General features: G+C 42.2%; 1 protein-coding gene across 1 annotated transcript in view; it reads right to left on the reverse strand.

Annotated features, from left to right (window-relative positions):
- Positions 1–19,190, reverse strand: part of FRMPD4 (FERM and PDZ domain containing 4) — a 487,363-nt gene that overhangs the window by 189,876 nt on the left and 278,297 nt on the right. The window contains exon 3 of the mRNA XM_090063719.1: positions 11,838–11,954. Within this exon, the coding sequence (XP_089919845.1) occupies positions 11,838–11,954 (117 nt within the window). The remainder of the gene's footprint in view (positions 1–11,837; positions 11,955–19,190) is intronic.

The raw sequence follows: 19,190 nt of genomic DNA on the forward strand, positions 1-19,190 counted from the left end.
CCAGTTTCAGAGGAACCAGAATAACTTGATTATGTAGGAAGCTTCTTCCTAGCCTTGGGCTCTTCATCCCTTACAGATTAACACCCCTGCCTGAAACCTAAGAATTTGTTCGCCCAAATATTTTTCTTTTTTACTTATGCCATTTAACTCTGGGAGGCTTATTGCAGCTGCACATTTCCTAAGCCTGGTTTGAATCTTACTGGGCATTCTGGGTTCTACTTTATCCTGTGGAGGTGAGTTACACATGTTAATTGCATCTGTTGCATTATATTTATCACTGTTAAATGTGTTCCTTTTCAGCTGTGCAAATAAGTAGGCCAAAGAATATGACTCAATAGCCTGTCTGTTTGGAACTCGCACAGGAACAAGGAGCACCTGAGTTCCACTACTCCATTCAATTATTTATACATAGTGGAAAAGTATCAACAGAAGAGACAGAGGGACATGCCTAAGAATACCAGACAGACTGGTGATTTAAGGCACTCTCTTGAGAATGAGAAAATTTTGGTTCAAATCCCAGTTCCCAATCCAGTTTGAGGGCAGCGATTCTAGCCATGTATCTCATCACCTGGGTAAGTTCCTTAGTCACTGAGACACAGGTATAAGGAGAGGGGACACGACTGCTGACACCACCACCACTTTTTCCTCCCATTTTGTGAAAGGTGTCTTTCTAAATCTAGCTGGAAAATTCAAAACATTTCTGCACTAGCTCATAGTCATTCTTCTCTTTCAGAGAGAATTCTGTTGGATTGCAATGCAGTCATCAGCAGAGGAGATACAGCATAACATCAGAAAAGTAGGTATGCGAGGTGTTTGTTGCCTCAGGCTTTCAACATTATGATTTTGTGCTGAGACTGCCATCTACGGTATCCCTTCCAAGAACAGAGAAGGCAAACAATGTTGAAACAACCGGCGTGACTTCCACTATACTCTCGTGAATTTTAAGGGGTTTCAGAGGCTAGTGTTAGAACAAACTCCAGGGGAATACTGTAAAAGCAGGGGATTACTAAGCAAGAGGCAGAGAGTGCACACACATGGAGAATGTACTGATAGGTTAGGAAAGTGCAGGAAATGCCAGGTACATTGGCAAAAGGTCCTATATTTTCTTTATTTATTTTGAAGCAAGCTGATGAGTGTGCTTGTGAACCTTCACTTTTACAACTGAAACGAACTACTGACCCTTAACAAACAGGGTGCATGTCAAGACTTAATAATATCAAGTCTTGCTTTCTGCCATTTTCACATAATTAGAAAACCAGCATGCTTTTTTATTTACATGCAAGAACTATACCATAGGTCATTTTAATTGGTGTAGCCACTGAGGCATGCCTATGCAGCAAAATAATCAAATGCTTTCATCAAGAACATTTATATGAGGGGTGGTCAGCCTGCAGCATGAGTGCAACGAGTACCATGGGCAGCCTTGGTGGGTGGCACACGGCAGATCAGGGAGGAGACAGGAAGCACAATGGCATATAGCACAGGGATCAGGCAGGGACCGTAAGAACAGAAGAACGCAAGTGCCATACTGGGTCAGACCTGTGGTCCACCTAGCACAGTATCCTGTCTGCGACAGTGGCAGGGGTAGAGCATTGACCATTGACAGGGAGAGCATTGAGCCAGATATCCCTAGAACAGTGGTTCCCAACCTTTTTTTGCTGTGACCTGCTCCTGGGAGTGGAGTGTAGAGTGCAGCAGTGGTCTAGGGGTGGGAGAGCTCCCAGCACGTGGCACAGCTCGTCCTTTGTGTGCAGTGCCACCGGCATTGCCACCATGACCCTCATTTGGGTCTCGACCCGAGGTTGGGAACCACGGCCCTAGAATGATCTGTACCCTCTTCAATACTCTCCCTGGCATTCATCATTTATTGGTTTAGAGATGCCAGAGGAAACATCTCCACCTATTCTGTTCCAAACCCATTAATAGATTCATGAATTTATCCAGTCCCTTTCTGAACCTGGCTATACTTTCTGCCTTCACCACCTCCTGTGACAATGAATTCTAAAAGTTAACTACATGTTGCTTTAAAAAGTGCTTTTTTCTTGTTAGTTTTTAACTTGTCTACCTGTTAACAAGTTTAACTGGGCACCCACTTATTTCAGTGGGAGCCCCCTATTCTGTGACTTGGTATTGGTAAACAAATCACAGGGCATGAACCAGAAAGCAAAGCAGCAGTTTGATCATGCAGCAAAGGAGGAAGCAGAAAGCTGAGCAGCAGAACAGGTAAAGGAAAGGAATCGGGGTGGCACTTGGAGAGAATGCAGGGTTCATTTGTGGCAAGCCTACCAAAAGGATTGGCGGCCCACTGATTTATACCATCCAAGACAGTGTGTGAAATTAGAGTGCACTTCTTAATTGTAGAGGTTTCTCTCCTAATTTAATTTAATTATTCGGATCAAGCATAGGCTTTAGAATGCAAACCACTTGGGAGCATTCATAAAAAAATAAACAGAATTGAGCAATGCACAGTTGGCAGGGGATATGATTTGTGTCAGTTCAGCTGGTAGAAGATCCTGAATTTCGTATTTGAATGAGCTAAAAGACTAAGTGAAACTCAAACAAATTTCACTGCGTTTTCCAAGATAAATACTTAAAAATACCTATATTATTCCAAGTTCATTCTAATATCAGTGATCCTGGCCTATGTTTCAAGTTTTGTATTCGAAGATGCATTATAAAAATGTCATACTCCAGTGTGTATTGTATATGGGCTATATATGAAATGGTGAAGAAAATATGACTTCAGTAGAATTAAATATATGCTGGTGGTAGTTTTGTGCTGAGTTTCCTGCTCAATACTGTTTGTGTTATACAGCAGCAGGCTGGATTCATATTATGTGACCACCACCTCTTGCAGCCTTACTGAAATTAGCTACTTATCATGAAGTTATTCATGTGAGAAAAATTTAAAACAGGAATAAGTGAAATTCTGAGAGCTTTAACTAATAACAGCAGGCCTAATTCAAGAAAAGTTATTTGGAAGTTTGCAAAATAACCCCAATTGCGCCATCTGTTAAAAGGAGATAGTGAACTGACATCTCAAAGCATTTTGATTAACTGCTTTTCTATCTGTTTTGCAAAGTGTTGTCAGTCACTCAGCTGCCATTTATTAGCTCAGCACACAGGTGCCTTCTCAGATTTGAAAGAAACGAAATCTGTTTCTGAGAAAAGAATAAACATCTCTAAATGCTCATGCTGGAAAACATTTGCATTAACACTACTTACTTACCTCTCATTTATATAAAAACGTTCTCATATTTTCTTCTCCCTTCGGCCCCAACCATTTCAAAAATAAGATCTGCCTCATCAGAGTTGAATGGATATATACATATAGCACAAAGCAAATGATCCAGCTAAAAACCAGGTGATGTTGCATCAGATGAACTATTTGATTTGTTTTGCGGAAGACATATGCACGCTGTATGGGAATAGTGCTTTTTTTATTAAAGATCTATAAAACACAGAAAAGCTTCTGAATTGCTATTTTGCCTCTGATGTAATATGATTTGTTAATTTTAGGGTTATAGAAACCTCCAACAATATGTGCCATGTTATCTTGCTGATCTCTCTTCTTCTCCATTGGCACAACTGTCAGTTTGCTCTTCTATTGAGACTCCAGGGGCAAAAATGAAGGAAGAGAAAATTAATTACTAGTTTCATTTTTAAATGAATTTAGTGCTAGTGAAGGGTGCCTGATTAATAGCTGCAGTTATATAGACAAAGAAGAAGCATTAATGTCCTGTAGCAGATCTGGGACACCAGCAATAAGAGCACTTTGCCCCATCTAGGTCCCTCAGTGTAGTCTGGGAGACTACCATGAAGGGTGAGATGATACTTCTCTGGGCCTACTCAATCTCGGTCATTACTTAAAATGTGGCCAACAAAATGAAAATCTGTTTTATCCAGCCAACTATGCACTCCCACCACATTCTTTACTAAGGGTGCAAACACATTTACTAACTTTCTGACTAATGTAAGCCGGCTTAGCTTTTTTATGTTGACTTAACTGTCAAAGTGTATACACACATATATGGAACAGAGTTGACTTAAATGTGGTGTCAGGTCATAATAATAATGCTGTTGAAATGGAAATTGCACAACATGGAAAAGAAAGATGTCAAAGTCAATAGTGACACATATTTTCTAAGCCTATGCAAGAAACACACCATCATTTCCAGAGGACTAAACATCTACAGTCCTCTGACTACTACACACAACTCCAAATATGCTTCACAACTACACAGGAGAACTTCAGAGAAACTTAGATATCATCTTCTTGACCTGACCTACTCCAAAAGGATCAACTCAAGAAGGAAATCACCACATGCTACAACTTAAAAGAGAAAAATTCAGATATTTTCCCCAAACATTATACAGTGTATACAAAAAGAGTACCAAAGATTTTCTATAACATCCATCCAACATAAAAAGAAGAAATGGAACCAATTACTCCAGGAACAACTTTTCCAACCACAAAACAACTGTCAGAGTAACAACACCAGCACCTTACAACATTCTAGCCTCAAACTCAATGAAACTGAAAGAAGCAACAAACCCTCAAATATCATCACTCTCTCCATGCACACACTTACCAAACCTGAAAAATGTGTCCTCTTTGAAGGCCTGAATTTCTGTCCAGAAATATACCCTAATAAAATACTTCAATGAGGAGAACCAGAAGAATTCTTCTGATACCTCCACCTCAAAGAATATTTCCACAACCAAAATGAATCATAGTGAGAGGGTCAAGTTGTGATGGAAATGATTTGATGGTAGTTTTAAGTTTCAAGGTGAAAAGGGGAGTAGGATCTTCCTCTAGTTGTTTGTACTAGGTGGTGTCAGCGAGTTGTCTGTTGGCTTCTTTTATGTAGTCTTCACAGTTAAGGATAAGTGTAGCTCCTCCTTTATCTGCTGGCTTTATTACCATTTGGTGGTTAGATCTTAGAGATTCTATGACCCTTCTCTCTGAGGGGGAGAGGTTGTTATGGTGGCATGTGTTTTTGATTATTTCATTGGTCATTCTTTCCCTGAAGCAGTCAATATACCAGTCAATATTAGAATTTTGTCCACTATGAGGTGTCCAATCTGATATATTTTTTGGTTTTTGGGGGGTTGATCTTTTCCTTGATGTTGTCAAAGGATGCAGTGTTTTTGGAAGTAAGAACTTGATCCCCTCACTACCTAACCCAGGGACTCTTCACACACTCCCTAAAATCCACAAACAAGGGAACCCTGGAAGACCTATCATATCCAATCATGGAACCCTAACTGACAAAATATCAGGTTTCATTGAACCAATCCTAAAACCTCTTGTCACCCAAAGAGTGAGTTTTGTCCAAGACACAACAGACTTTCTACAAAAACTTAAAAACAGACCACTTTCCCAGCGACACCCTCCTAGCCACCATGGATGTTACCAGCTTATATACCAACATCTCACACCAGGGTGTGACCAAGCCTGCCTTACATATCGACAAGAGCAAGATTACAACTCAGAATATGACCCAAATATATTACTGAATTTATACACTTCATCCTCACACACACAAACTTCACTTTCAATAACCAACACTTTCTCCAGATGATGGGCGAAAAATGGCCCCACAGTATGCCAACCTTTTTATGAGCCACCTAGAAGAAGAATTCTTCAAGGACTGCACCATCAAACCTTTGTTATACTTAAGATATATTGATGGCATCTTCATCAATTGGATTGAAAACCTGAAATCTCTCATTAATTTCCATCAGAAATTCAACAATCATCACCCCTCCATCAAACTATCTCTTGAATACTCCAGCATGAACATTTCCTTTTTAGACACGATGATCACTACCCAGAATGGCAAAATACAGACCATGATATACAAGAAACCCACATACCAACATACATGTCTGCACAGAATCAGCAATCACCCTAAACACACCAAGAAAACTGTAACATACAGCCAAGCCCTCAGATACCACTGAATTTGCACTGAAAACACCTGTGACCATCACCTCACAAATCTCAAAAGGGCTTTCACTCATCAAGGACACTCCTCCAGAGAGATTGATCCCACTTTTGAAAGAGCCACCTGTACACCACATGAAGAATTGCTGCAGTACAGAAGGAACACCTCCATGAATCACAGATCATTGGTTATGACTCATCAACCCTCCCTAGAACCTATATGGAAAATCCTCAGACAACTGCTGCCCATACTAGAAGATGACCCAATTCTTAAAAAAATCTTTCCAGAACCACCCATCCTAGCTTTTAAGCAAGCACCAAACCTCACCAACCTCATCACCAAAAGCAAAATTCCTAGGGCCCAAAACACACTGAATGGATCCAGACCATGACATGACAAGAAATGTAAAAGATGCCAACATATCTCCACCACCCACACAATAATTACACTCCACACCAGAACCATCAACAGTCCTGGATCTTACACCTGCACCTCCAGAAATACATAGGTTGGAAACACCCGTGAACATTGAATCAATTCTGCCTTGAGCTCTGTACTTAACCTTTAAGACTAGACTACTGCAATGCACACTCCACAGACCTACACTGTACCCATTTAGAAAATGCAGTTAGTACAGGACTTAGTAGCAAAACAATGTCTCTTTCAAAGAAAGTATTAGATATAGGCTATCCAATCTGCACTGGCTGTTGGTTTATTTCCCACTTGCTACTAACATTTTGGTTTTGACCTATTAACACGAAAATGGTCCACATAATAGATTTCTTCTTCCTCTGTAACATTCTCCTGTTGGCCAGTAGGCATGCATCCATATGAGCATGGGCGTTTGTTTCCCTGGGGACAAGAAGGGATTGCCTGTGCGGTGGGGTGGGGTGGGGTTAGGGAGCATGAGGCCAGACGGGGGTAGGGGAGGCTAGGGCCAGCGCTGGCCTGGCCCCAGCAGCCTTACCTGAGGTCCTGGGGGCCTCCTGGGGCTTCAGCAGCAACAATTCTGCTGCCTGGAGTGTGGCTTCAGCCAGCCAGGCTCCAGTTTTAGGTGGCACACACTATCCCCATATGTGCTGCCCTGCTTTTATATTCTGAGGTCAAAAAACACCGCTGTGCTGCTACCTTGCAGTACAAAGAACACCTGAATGTGTGGCATGTGGTGCCACAGACGGTATGTCTTTAAATATTTTGGCTGAAGGGCTACTTAATGAGTTTTGGTGAGCTGTCTAGGGCCACAAGTGTAGCTCTGCCCCTTGACAGGTGTTCTGCCCCCTGACTGCCACTCTAGGACCAGAAGTCCTGCCCCTAACCCCAACCTTTCTCCCTGGAAGTTACTCCCCTTGTCGCTGGAAGTTCTCGTTTTGGGAAGGGGGCTTGCCACCTTAGAATCAGAAAAAAAAAACCAAATTATTTTCTAAAAATCAAACATCTACAATAGCATAGTTTAAATTTATTTCAAAAATATTTTGTCCTGATTTGTGTGTGTGCGCACCATGTATATAGAGATGATTGCATAATAGCTCAAAAAGGAGTCAATATACTCTTGTATATTGTAGGGAGGAGTGTGGCGAGGTATGAGTGGGTGGGTATGGGGAAGGTATGTGGGATTTGTGGGGGATTTGGATAGCTGTGGGGATTGTGGGTATGGGTTTTGTGGGGGGTTTGGGTAGATGTGTCTGTATGTTGGGTAGGGTGTGTGGGGGGTGAGTATGGGGTTTGTGTGGGGGAGGGTGGCTTGGGGGGCATGGGTATGGGGTGTGTGTAGGAGGGTCTAGGTACATGTGTACATTGGAATGTATGTGTGGGGCCCCCACTACAAACATGTCCCTCTCACACATGCCCCCCCATTGCACACAGCCCTTGCCAGCAGCAGCAGGCACAGCCCCCCAGCGGTGCGCAGTTCTGGCAAATCCCAGGCTGCACATGGCTGGGCCACCAGCTCCATCATGCAGGGCTTACATGCCCAAGCCCCATGCCACCAGGAGAGAGCCCCACACAATGAAGCTGGCAGTGCAGGTCATGGGGCTTGGCCCGGGTGGCAGGGAGAGGGGCAGAGTCAGCCTGGCTCCATAGTGCAGAGCTCCCCACCATTCCCCATGACCTACATGTAGCAGTAAGCCAGGCTGCTGGCTCTATCCCATGGGGCTCCCCCCAGAGGTATGAGACTTTGGCGGAGAACCCAGGAACTGCATGGGAGCCCTGCACAATAGAGCCAGTTGGATTCTACACCCCTGCCAGGATCCACACTCCTGCCATCCTGTCTTGGGTCACTGCCAGCTCCAGTTCTGGCCCAGAGGCACTGGCACAGGTTTCACGCTTCTGCCCAGCTGCTGCTTTATTACCACCCACCACAGCTGCCACTCCACCCTGTCCACCTGACCCCACCACCACTGCCTCCACCACCACTACAGCTGCCACCCTTCCCCTGCCATTTGCCTACCTTACTGCTCACATGCCATTATCACCACTGCCCCCTGCCACCATTACCACTCCCCTCACCTGCCACCACTTTCCTACCTCTGGGGCTGGGGTCAGGGGCATCCCATGGGCAAGGATGGGAGTGCAGCATGTGCTGCCCCCATGGGAGTGAATGAGGCTCGGTCCCATGTGACCATAGCAGTATCCAGCCCAGCCCTGGGCTGCTCCAGTGAATTGGTAGGTACGCACCCATGGGGCAGATGAAATCACCTGGCAGGCCAGATTCGGCCCATGAGCTGTATTTTGCCCACCCCTGCTTTAGAGGAAAATGGCAGAGCTTTTCTTTTTTCCCTTGGCCATACATTAATGCTTGTTGAGGAGAGCTGAAGAGCACTGAGGCTGTATATGAGCTTACTGAAACCTCAATCATGCATTTAGGTTTATCTGGAGAAAACTGGTGCATCTGTTTATTCTAGAGTATTTTTGAAATATTGACAAAGGAGCCCAAAACAGTGAATGAGTGCTCCTCTATTACATTTTGTACAAATCCAAATAAATAAATAGACAGACTAACATCAGATTATGGCCTTGAAGAGAATGGAGATCATTTATCTCCAAGAATATAATCTAATATATTATATGAGCACTAAAACCCATTAAAAAGAAATCGGAACATTAAACTATGGGCAGTATTATTTGATGTCATACAAAGTCTTTTAACTGGTTATGAATGTAATTCCAAGAATATAACATTCTGAAAGGCTGTAAAATGGGCCTCAACACAGTAAAAGGAAATCCAAATTAAAAAAAAAGTGTAGTCCAAGGTGATAATTACCAGCTACATATTAACTTTCATATGATAGCTTAATTTACAAAATTAATTAGTGTTAATGCATTCAACATAGTAAGCCACAGCATCATACTGATATACAAGGTTGTGTATCATTCTGAAAGTGAGAAAAGCAGGAATCAAACTCTATGACTATCTTTACTTACTAGTTATTACTGCTAAAGTAAAATAGATTCTTCACCAGGTCATTACATCCATGTAAAAAAGTCCACGTGATTCTACTTATTTTTTTTCAGTGGACTTAGTGCACGTTGGGAAAGGACCCTGGGGCAACAGGTGAATTTAGGTTACAGTACTTAGGCACTCAATGACAGCACAATATTTCAGAGAAAAACTTCTCAGCTAGGATACTACGGGAACTGAACTCTATTCTAGTGGTGCACAGACACAAGAAAACAAAGCAGTACTAAAGGGTACTGCAGACTGAAAAGCATCTCTGCTTGCTAATAACCAGGAGTCTTGAAATGCCAGTCAATCAGATATGAAGGACATCACCTGTACTGTACAAAAAGATACCTGAGCACAGTAGCACAAAGCTCCACACAGTGCAATATATCCTGATTCCCTGTGCTGCTGTGCCTACATTGCTTCCAATACTTGAGTAAGGTCATTTAAAGCTATACAAGTAATTTTCCATACTGCAGTCCAAGGTCATGTGATAGACAAATTTCAGATTGTAACACACTCTGAAGTCCAGAGGTGAGACCGACCCAGCCCAAAGAGAGGGGATGGGGTGGCTATGATTGTAAATCACCTTTGACTCTTCCTCACCCAGCCTTCCTGATTACCTCCTAACTGAGCTACTCTGTGTGCAATGTAAATACACTTTTGGCCTCAGCTAGCAGCACGGAAACAGAGGCAGTAAATAAGCCCTGCCTACCCACTCCTGTACTGTACATGGCAGCCCCAGAAACGAAGTGGTACGAATGTTGCAGGAGTGCCCCCAAGCTTGAGCACAATGCTATGGATATACCCACAGCAACCTCACCACTTCATTTCTGGGGTTGATGTATACACAAGAGCATGTGGCTGGGGCCTTATCGCCTAGTTACCTGAATAAGTATTCTTGCTCCCATTATGTGGAGACCTTTAGAGAACTGTAGAGGGCTCTAAGTTATAGTAACATATTCATGGATGCCCGTGGGACATGACATGGTTTGGAATCTACCTGCTGTAGCTGGCCCCAAGACACCCTGCTCCTTCTAGCACCAACCCCAAGATGACCTTAGCCCACACCCTGTAAAGGAGTTTTCAGTCTGTCTTGTTTTCTGAATGAGGAAAATCCTCCTGTAACTATATTCAGGCCTTCCATCCCCTTCACCCTGAATAAAGAACATGAAGAAGGGAGAAGGATCTCGCCCAAGATTTTCAGGAGTTCGTTATCAATCAGCTCCCATTAAGAACAATTAACTAAAAATAGAATAATAGAAGCTGCCGTGGGTAAGTGTGTTGAAACCACAGCTTTGAAATGACAGAGAGTTGATCCTGGAAGATGTAAGTTAGATTAGTAGCAATACATATGGCAAAACCAAGTGGTTCAGATCCATTTATTCTGGACAAAAGGCTTCCAAACTGGAATGCAATGAACAGCTGAGCTTCCAGAGCTTGCTAGGCTAGGAAAATCTATTTTAATCCCATGGCACCTAAACAACGCAAACAATTATGCCAGGTTTAAAAGGTAAGACCAAGAGAGAAAATAACATTGTTTAAAATTTGATTATTCGTTTAAATTTCTTGCATTGTCCTCTTAACTCACAACCAGAGGACAGTGCATCTGACCTCTACAAGAACAAGGAGATGTAAAATTTAGATTAAAAACAACATTGGCTGAATAGAAGTGATTTTCTTTTTGTCATTTTGATGAATGTATTAAGCAAACTAAACTCACATCTATGTCTATGCCTGACCTACTGCCTCATTCTTTAAACTTGGAGAACAACTTCTGTGAATTACAGTTGAATTACAATTCTTCATTGTTAAACTCTCTTTTAAGGAATAAATTTCTGAAGGAGGTCATCACCAAACATGAAAAAAAAATCCTTAGACTGCTGGCAGATGTTAAAAAATCCCCCCCAAAACCCAGTGCTTTACTTTAAACTCAGCGCAGTCTCATGCCAAGTCTAGCACATGCCTAGAAAAGGCAGTGTATTAGTTGGACCCAGCTTTCCTGACATCTGTATAGATTAGGCACTTTAGTGGGGCTTTTATGACACTTATCTAATAGCTGATTGAATCAGCTTTAGCTGAAAGTGCCAAAAAGCCCAATCTATACTGACGCTGCAGAACTGGGTTGAAGTAACATACTGCTTCCACTGGTAAAGCGCATTTTGTTTTGTTTTTTTGGGGGGGTTAACATCTGCAAGCATTAATTTTTCTATGTTTCCACATGTATTAGAAATAACAGCATAATAAAACAGTTGTGTGAAACAGGGCACAATGAAGACTGGACTGATTTGTGCAACTGGACTGATTTTCTATGAACACTGTAAAACTGAAAGCTAATGTCAACAACTCAAGATGCAAAGAAAATCAACTACTAAGTGCTACTGTTACAGTACTGTTCTTATGCCTGTGTCCTTCTGTAGCAAGAGCTCACAATATGTCAAACATACTTGATGAAGTAGTCTCTCCCATCTCTGTTTGCCGTCATCTCCCATCCATAGGGTGTCCCCTGATTCAAGCTCCAGGTTCCTGAAGGATGTGGCCAGCCTGAAGACTTGGTCCTGTGGCTGTAGCAAAAAATATAAGCACTCAGAAACAAAAAAAAGTATGACTTCTTCTCTCATTTTACTGATATCCTTCTACCAAAATAATTTTCCATGGCATCTGAGTGCCATCAACTTTACAACATATCCCCCAAAACAATCTCCAGGCTAAAAGTTGCTGTTAGTTCTGATCTCAGTCATAATTTGTTTTCTAGCAGTTATGGAGGACTGTGATTTAGTCTTGCATATCTGTGTAACAGCTCTGACACCAAGTCATTGATACATGTCCACAGATGCCAAGCATGTATAATATACATTTCTTATACACCATACCATATCTAAAAGGGGGGAGCAGTTCCATTTCTTGTTAAATCCTCTGTTCAAATATAAGACTTGTAACGCTTCGTTTTTAGTCACAAATCCTTGCTGTAAACCATGTGTATTTAAATGTACTGAATGACACAGGAAGGTGTAGCAATGCCCAGTTACCATAAATGCTCCTGTTACCATTAAATGCTTCTTATATGATAATGAAGAAAAACCCCAACAGTAGGTATAGAGATACTGTATTAATTCAGTATAAATGTGTACTTAAAGCCACTTATCCATTACTTGTCCTCCAAATCACTTCTTGAAGTTCAGTTTTTCAGTTTATCACTCTGCTACTGACCTCTGCTTGAGAATTCACCACTGCTACTCCCACACTCTTATTATAGACTAACTTATGCTATCCTAAAAAAACCCTGTTAGAGGAATATATTTGGATCATAAAACTATAGGAGGCTCATCCACATTTTCAACTAATGGTGTTGTTGAATGCATGACCTCCCAGTGCCACATATCCTAAGGATCTATTAAGCAGGAAGCTCAAAACCCAATGGAGAATTACTGCTTTTCTACTGATCCTTTGCACTCATTAACAGGAGTTAAGCTGCTAGTTACCAGATACATCAGCTCCTGTGTATAAAACCTGCCTCACGCAGAGATTTATAGGAGCAAAAATATTACTCTAGTTTACATTACAAGGTTCTGCAAGTTGATTAGGGGTGTGAGAAGATCATACCCTGTAGCTCTGCCACAAAATCCCTAATATGTGTACTCAGCTTTGCTGGCTAAAGAAGTCTTCTGCTATTTGGTTTGACTGCACTGACTGAAAATCTTTTGCCAGCAGAGACTGTATCTATACCAGGGGAGTTCTGCCACATCACAATTAAAATAGCAGTGGCTTTGCTTCCAGCATAGTTAACTGAGGCAAGTAGAGTTTAAAAGAAACCAGAGAAAGGGAAATGGGATTAAAAGAAATGTTGACAGGGCTTCCAAAGGGTCCTCCACACCAGAAGGAGGTGGGACAATATGTTCCCTTTATTAAAAAAAGCAGAAGTTTAAAAAAAACAATATGAGAACTTGATTGCTACATCCAATTCATACATGCCAACAAAAATAAGAACACATACATCTAAGCACGCATATAGTCATTTGCCACCCCGGTCTACATTCACATAGCTCGCTAAGATGTGTAAACATAGACTGAGAGCATCATGTATAGGTGTCTACCAGTCCTGGGAGCTGCAAAGGGAAACCGGAATAAATAACTCAGGGTGGGAGGGGGTGGGTCGGAGCAAAGGGAGCTACCCAGTCTGTGGTAGGGGTGAAAGGAGTTTGCAGTGCGGGTGGTGGAGAATCTGCAGGGGGGTTGTACATCCAGGGGTGGGGAGGTTGGAAGGCTAAAAATAGCCTGGTCAGAGTTGGAGGAAGGGTAAGAGGAGCATAGCCCTGGGGCTGGGGCAGGCAAAATGCAGCCCGGGGGCCAGATGCAGCCCGCCAGGCCATTCTATCCAGCCTGCGGGGCCCCTAAAAAATTTAGAAAATGAATATTTATCTGCCCCTGGCTGCCTATTATGCGGCCCTTGATGGCTTGCCAAAACTCAGTAAGCGGCCCTCCACCCGAAATAATTGCCCACCCCTGGCCTGGGTGACTGGCTTGGCTTTCCCAGTCCCAGGGCTGTGCTCTACACATATACTGGTGATAGATTGGGCTAACCCATTCCTGATATAAATAAGTTCATCTCCTCAGTTGAACTAACTTAGATCAGGCCCCCATTTTTTGCCTGATTTAACCACCCTGATTGTCTATACGATAGGCATTAGGTCAACCAAACCCTAGTTAGGTTGATCTAAATGTAACTTCTATATGTATCCTAAAAACCTTTTTAACCTCGATCCCTTCCCTGTCTCCCCTTCCTTCTTCTACCTACAGACCATAATAGTTTTACTCATTTTATTTGCATGAAGTAGAATGTATGCAGGGACCTTATCTTATATCTGTCAAGCATCATGCATACCAATGATGCTGGGTAATTAATAAATAAAACAAACAGACAGATACAGATACATTTCCTCAAGACAAATACAAACTAAAATGTAACTTGGTGAGCACTCTTTAAAAAGAAGAAAATGGTCTCCATGAATACCCCAACAACTTCTTAAGTCTACAAAGTTGTACATAATCTTTCCCCAAGGGAGTCTGCACCATTAAAACAAACAGACTAAATTCTGTATTTTTGTTCTCACTTTTGATGTTTCAAGCTTTAATCACTAGTAAGGAAAGATACGGGATTTCAAAATGTTATTCTCTGCTTTATGTTTTATGCGTATATTATAATGGAGTGTTTGAGATCACCTGAATTTATTACAAATTATACTAATGACTTTATCTTTACAATGTAGAAAACCATTTCTGTTAAGTATATCCAAACAAAGGCATTTTCCATAAACTTGACTTAATTTGATAATATTGGAAATATTGTTGTTGTTGTTATGATTATTATTAATATAATGATATTCAGTGATAATAATAATCACCATCACAATAATAATTAATAATAATAGGCTTATTCTGTCTGTCCAGAGCACTCTGATTGGCTGTCTCAGCAGCCAATCACAATGCTTACTGAAACAACCAGCATGCTCCGGACAGACAGAATAAGCCTATTATTATTATTATAGATCCTGAGACATTTCAAACAGATACACAGGCAAGTCAGAGCTAGAATGAAGCACTGCCTCCCACCCCAAACCTGCCTGCTTCTCACATGGGTGGGGGGCAAGCTGCCAGCAGGCCCTGAGCTGTGAGGGGCCCTGGTGCTTCCCTCCGTGGCAGGGGCAGTATGGGTGCCAGCAAGTGGTTGCTGCCCAGGGGTGCCGCTGGTGCAGAGGGAAGCACTGAGGTTTCTCATAGCTCAGGGGCTATGTGATCTGCTGACAGCTCACTTCCCAGCCACGGGAGGCACACGTAGGCTCTGGGAGGGAAAAGAGATTAGACGACTAGGCCCCTCACCACTTCTTTCTACCCCACTTTGGCAGAGCCTGCCTACGAGAGCTGCCACCATGTTATACAGCCCTTGAGCTGCAAGGGGTCAGGTGCTTCCTTCCGCAGTGGCTGTGCCCCTTGGGGCCACCCAAGAGGGGTGCTACCTGCATGGGAGCAGCCTCAGCTTGCAGGCAGCACCTGCTGGATCCAACGGTGCATGGAGCACTGGAAGCCCGAGTGTGCTTAGGGAAGCTCAGCCTTAGTGGGCTTCCAGCACCCCATGCACAATCCCTGCCACCTTCCCGTCACCTCGGATGACCCAGATATAGGCTTGCTGTCTTGGGAAGGTGGCAGGAGGGCAGCTGGGTGTGCTGACAGCCAGAGAAGGCAGTGGGGAAGGTACACGGGGCACTGGAAGCCTGCCAAGCCCTAGCATCCCTGCCACCTTCTCCTAATAGGGCCCTTGTGGGGAATATCACTGTAATTTGTTACATAGCAAACTAAAATGCATGGGATGTGTTTTAGTTTGCTGCATAAAAAGTCATTTAAATCAAAATACACTGCCTAACATACATACTGTTACGACATTTAATCATAACATGCTGTCAAACATGTACACTGTTAAGCAATTAAATCATTAAAAAAGACAATTAACCCACTAAAAGGGGCAGTTTTCCATGATTAAAAGGAAACACCATTACATATATGTATGTATGTATGTATGTTTTAATGGCATTTCATTTTAATCACAAAAAAATGTAGATTTTGGGTTACTTTTTTAAATCTGAAAATTGGGATTTTTATTTTTTATCAGAGAAAACCAGGATCCCTGGTCATTAGAATAAAATATTAAAGAACAGGTAAAAACAAAAAAAACCCTATTCTGGATTGTATTTCCTTGTTTCATTTTATTTCAATGTATAATTTTAAGATCAGCAAGAGAAAATATATTTTATCTTTGTTGAGAGAGAGAGATATCACAACAATGTTAAAATTTTATAGTTCAATATTTTCACCAATGAACAACTGGTCACAACACTATGCTCACTGATTTGGTACGTATGAAACTGCCTGCCAGCCAGCTTTTTGATTCAAAAGTGACTCAATTTCTTAATTCTAACCAAGTAAGTTATAAAAGTTGTAAAGAAACAGGATTAAACTTGCTTCTTCATTGCATTTAAAAGAGATAGTAAACCTAAGCTAGTTTTCCAATCCTAGATACCTACATACAGCCATCTAAATCCATATTCAGGTAGTTAAATAATAAATCAGATCTTTTAAAAAAAAATTTCCAGTTATTCAAAGAAGTCAGATCCTGTTCCACCTTTTGGACCCCTATATGCATTCCTATGCTGTTCTTATGTTAATATTATATATTGTTTAATTATTTTACAAGTTGATAACAGCAAATTGGGACAATAAATTATAATGGATTTATAAAATACTACATACATCTATATATGATGATATGGTGCTGTATTGTCCATTGGCAAGAACTGTGATGCTACTGCTACATCACTATGGCAACGTGCTCCAAAAAATAACCATGTATAGCCAGGACAGTGCAGTATGGGATGTTAGTGAGCCATCCTTTAGTATTTCCTAAGGAAGTACTAAATGATGGCAAAGTAACAAAGGTGCTACATGGCCCTGTGTACACATGTCCACTAATAAGGATCTCAAATACAACTGTTTGCAATTACAATAGCTCGCCTCCACATTCTTGTATCTTGAGTCCTATGATAATACTTATTTACTCATGGCAATTTTCTTGCATACCTGAAAGTACTCTTAGGGGATTCATAGTACCTCTATGTATGACCTTTTACCAGAAGTAAATTAACATTACCAATGTAGTAACACTGTTAATAGATGTACTCCGGCATGGAAATAAGACTTCCTGGAGGGGTGCTGGAAATTTGGCAGTTACTTTTAAAGGAAAAGCACTGTCGGAGAATTACTAAATTTACCTACGAGCTTGTTGGCAACTGCCTTAGTTTTCAGCATGCTTGAAATCTTGGGCTGAAATGTCTGTATTCAGGGAAGAAAAGAAGTTGCACTGCTTTAGCAGCCTATTCTTGTGCAGAGCCATTTAGGCATAGACTTTCACTTATTCTACTGACCTAGATGGATTACTATAGTTCCTGGGCATTGTTTGGTAATATTGCTTTCCCCTGACTGTATCTTGCAAAGGATGGGGGCAGAGGGAAGAAAGGAGTAGGCTTTTCTGAAACTCAGTGCCAGTGCTGCTCTGTTAACTGTCTAGAGAACACAACTGTAACACAAGCAGTCACTGACCTGTCCTCAGAGCTCAAGCATGTTATCTCTATGACATTTAATCTTCCTTTTCTTCAGGAATAAAAACCTGCTGCCTTAACTCAGGTCTCCCCTGTTCCAGAGAAGCTTCCTTTGAATCACTAGGCCTGTTCAATCTCCTTATTTTAATTTGAAAAAGAAATAAAATGGCCGTGCTGTCAAGATCAATCATCATATCCTGCTATCAAAGCTCTCCTGCAATGCAAGATGCCATGGCAGGGACAGGATGGACAAAGAGTAGTTGATATATGATCAAGGACAGTTAAAGGGTTATCTCTGCACACAAACAAAATACTGAGAAAATAAATTAAATGCATCTTCCAATAAAAGCAGACTTCAGCCAGGAATTTTGCAACCTAGAAACATACAATATAGGAAATATTAGGGAAGAAAAATTAGGAACAGATTTAGGGCTAACTCACAAAGAGCCACATGAATCTTACAGGTTGGATCTAATGGGTCAAACCTAAGTACCATAGCTTTCCCAGAGCCATTTGGAGAAATATTCCAGCATGACTAGAGGCAAGGAAGTGCTTGAGTAAGGCCCTTGGCACACATTTATTTAATGGCACGATGGCATCTGTTCCCCAATCCCAATAACTGCACTTCTTGCCTTGTCAAACATGCATTATAGGACACATGATTTTTGGATGACATCATAATTTGCCATAACTATTTGCCAAGGCAGGGGAGCCTGGGATCATGATCCTGGGGTCCCGCACAACAACAAGCTGAAAGCCAGGTACCCAACTGAACTGCAGCAATCACGGGCCTGGGGCTAACATTCAACTGATTGTTAGTCTCAGCCCCAGGACTGCACCACAGCCACTTTAAGTTTCTGGTGTAGTCACAAGGCTGGAATCAACAATCAGCTAATTTTTGGTCTCAGCCCCAGGGTGGCACTGGAGTCTCCACGTGGCTCCAGTGAGGTTCCAGCACAAGGAGTGATAATCAGCTGGTTGTTGGTCTCAGCCCTGAGCCTGCACCAGAGTCTCCAACTGGCTCTCAGAGCCCCCTGCACTGGGACATCAGAAAAACACCCTCATATACACCCCAATGACGCACACATTTATTAAAGGACCCAATGCATAAAGACCCCAAGATCAGTAAGCCTATCCTAGAGACCATGTGGCTGAGATGTCGAGTACGTTGCCCTGGAAGCTGCAGGGCAAGGCAGTCAACCTGCTGGGTTGTGGACAGCCTCATAGGCTGCTCCACCCAATCCTGGTATCCCTGGCCCAGCTGTGCAGCTCATCTGACTCAACAGCCTGAAAACTCAAGCAAGGCTGTACCACACGGCTGTTGGCCTGCCAATGTGGGAGGAACTATCAATAAAGCCAGCATCAGGCTACATGGAAGCCCCAGACACTCAAAATCTTGCTTCAGATACCCTTGTGCCTCTTGCTGAGGACTACGAACAGTCCATGTACCTTTGTAGAGAGATTCAGCAAATCATGCCCCTTTTAGCCCTCTTAGGTGCCAGTGGTCACCTCTTCTCAACGTGTTATCAGAAGAAATCCAAACCACCACTACTTGTTTCCTTTCTGGTTTCTGACCACAGACACTTCCAATTGTTTATTATAGTTATTGGGCTAATGAATCTGTGGAATAATCCTTGCTCTCTACAGGTCTCA

The sequence above is a fragment of the Crocodylus siamensis genome, chromosome 1 (assembly GCF_052110815.1).
Source record: "Crocodylus siamensis isolate JL-2025a chromosome 1, ASM5211081v1, whole genome shotgun sequence".
In the NCBI taxonomy this organism is placed as follows: domain Eukaryota; kingdom Metazoa; phylum Chordata; order Crocodylia; family Crocodylidae; genus Crocodylus; species Crocodylus siamensis.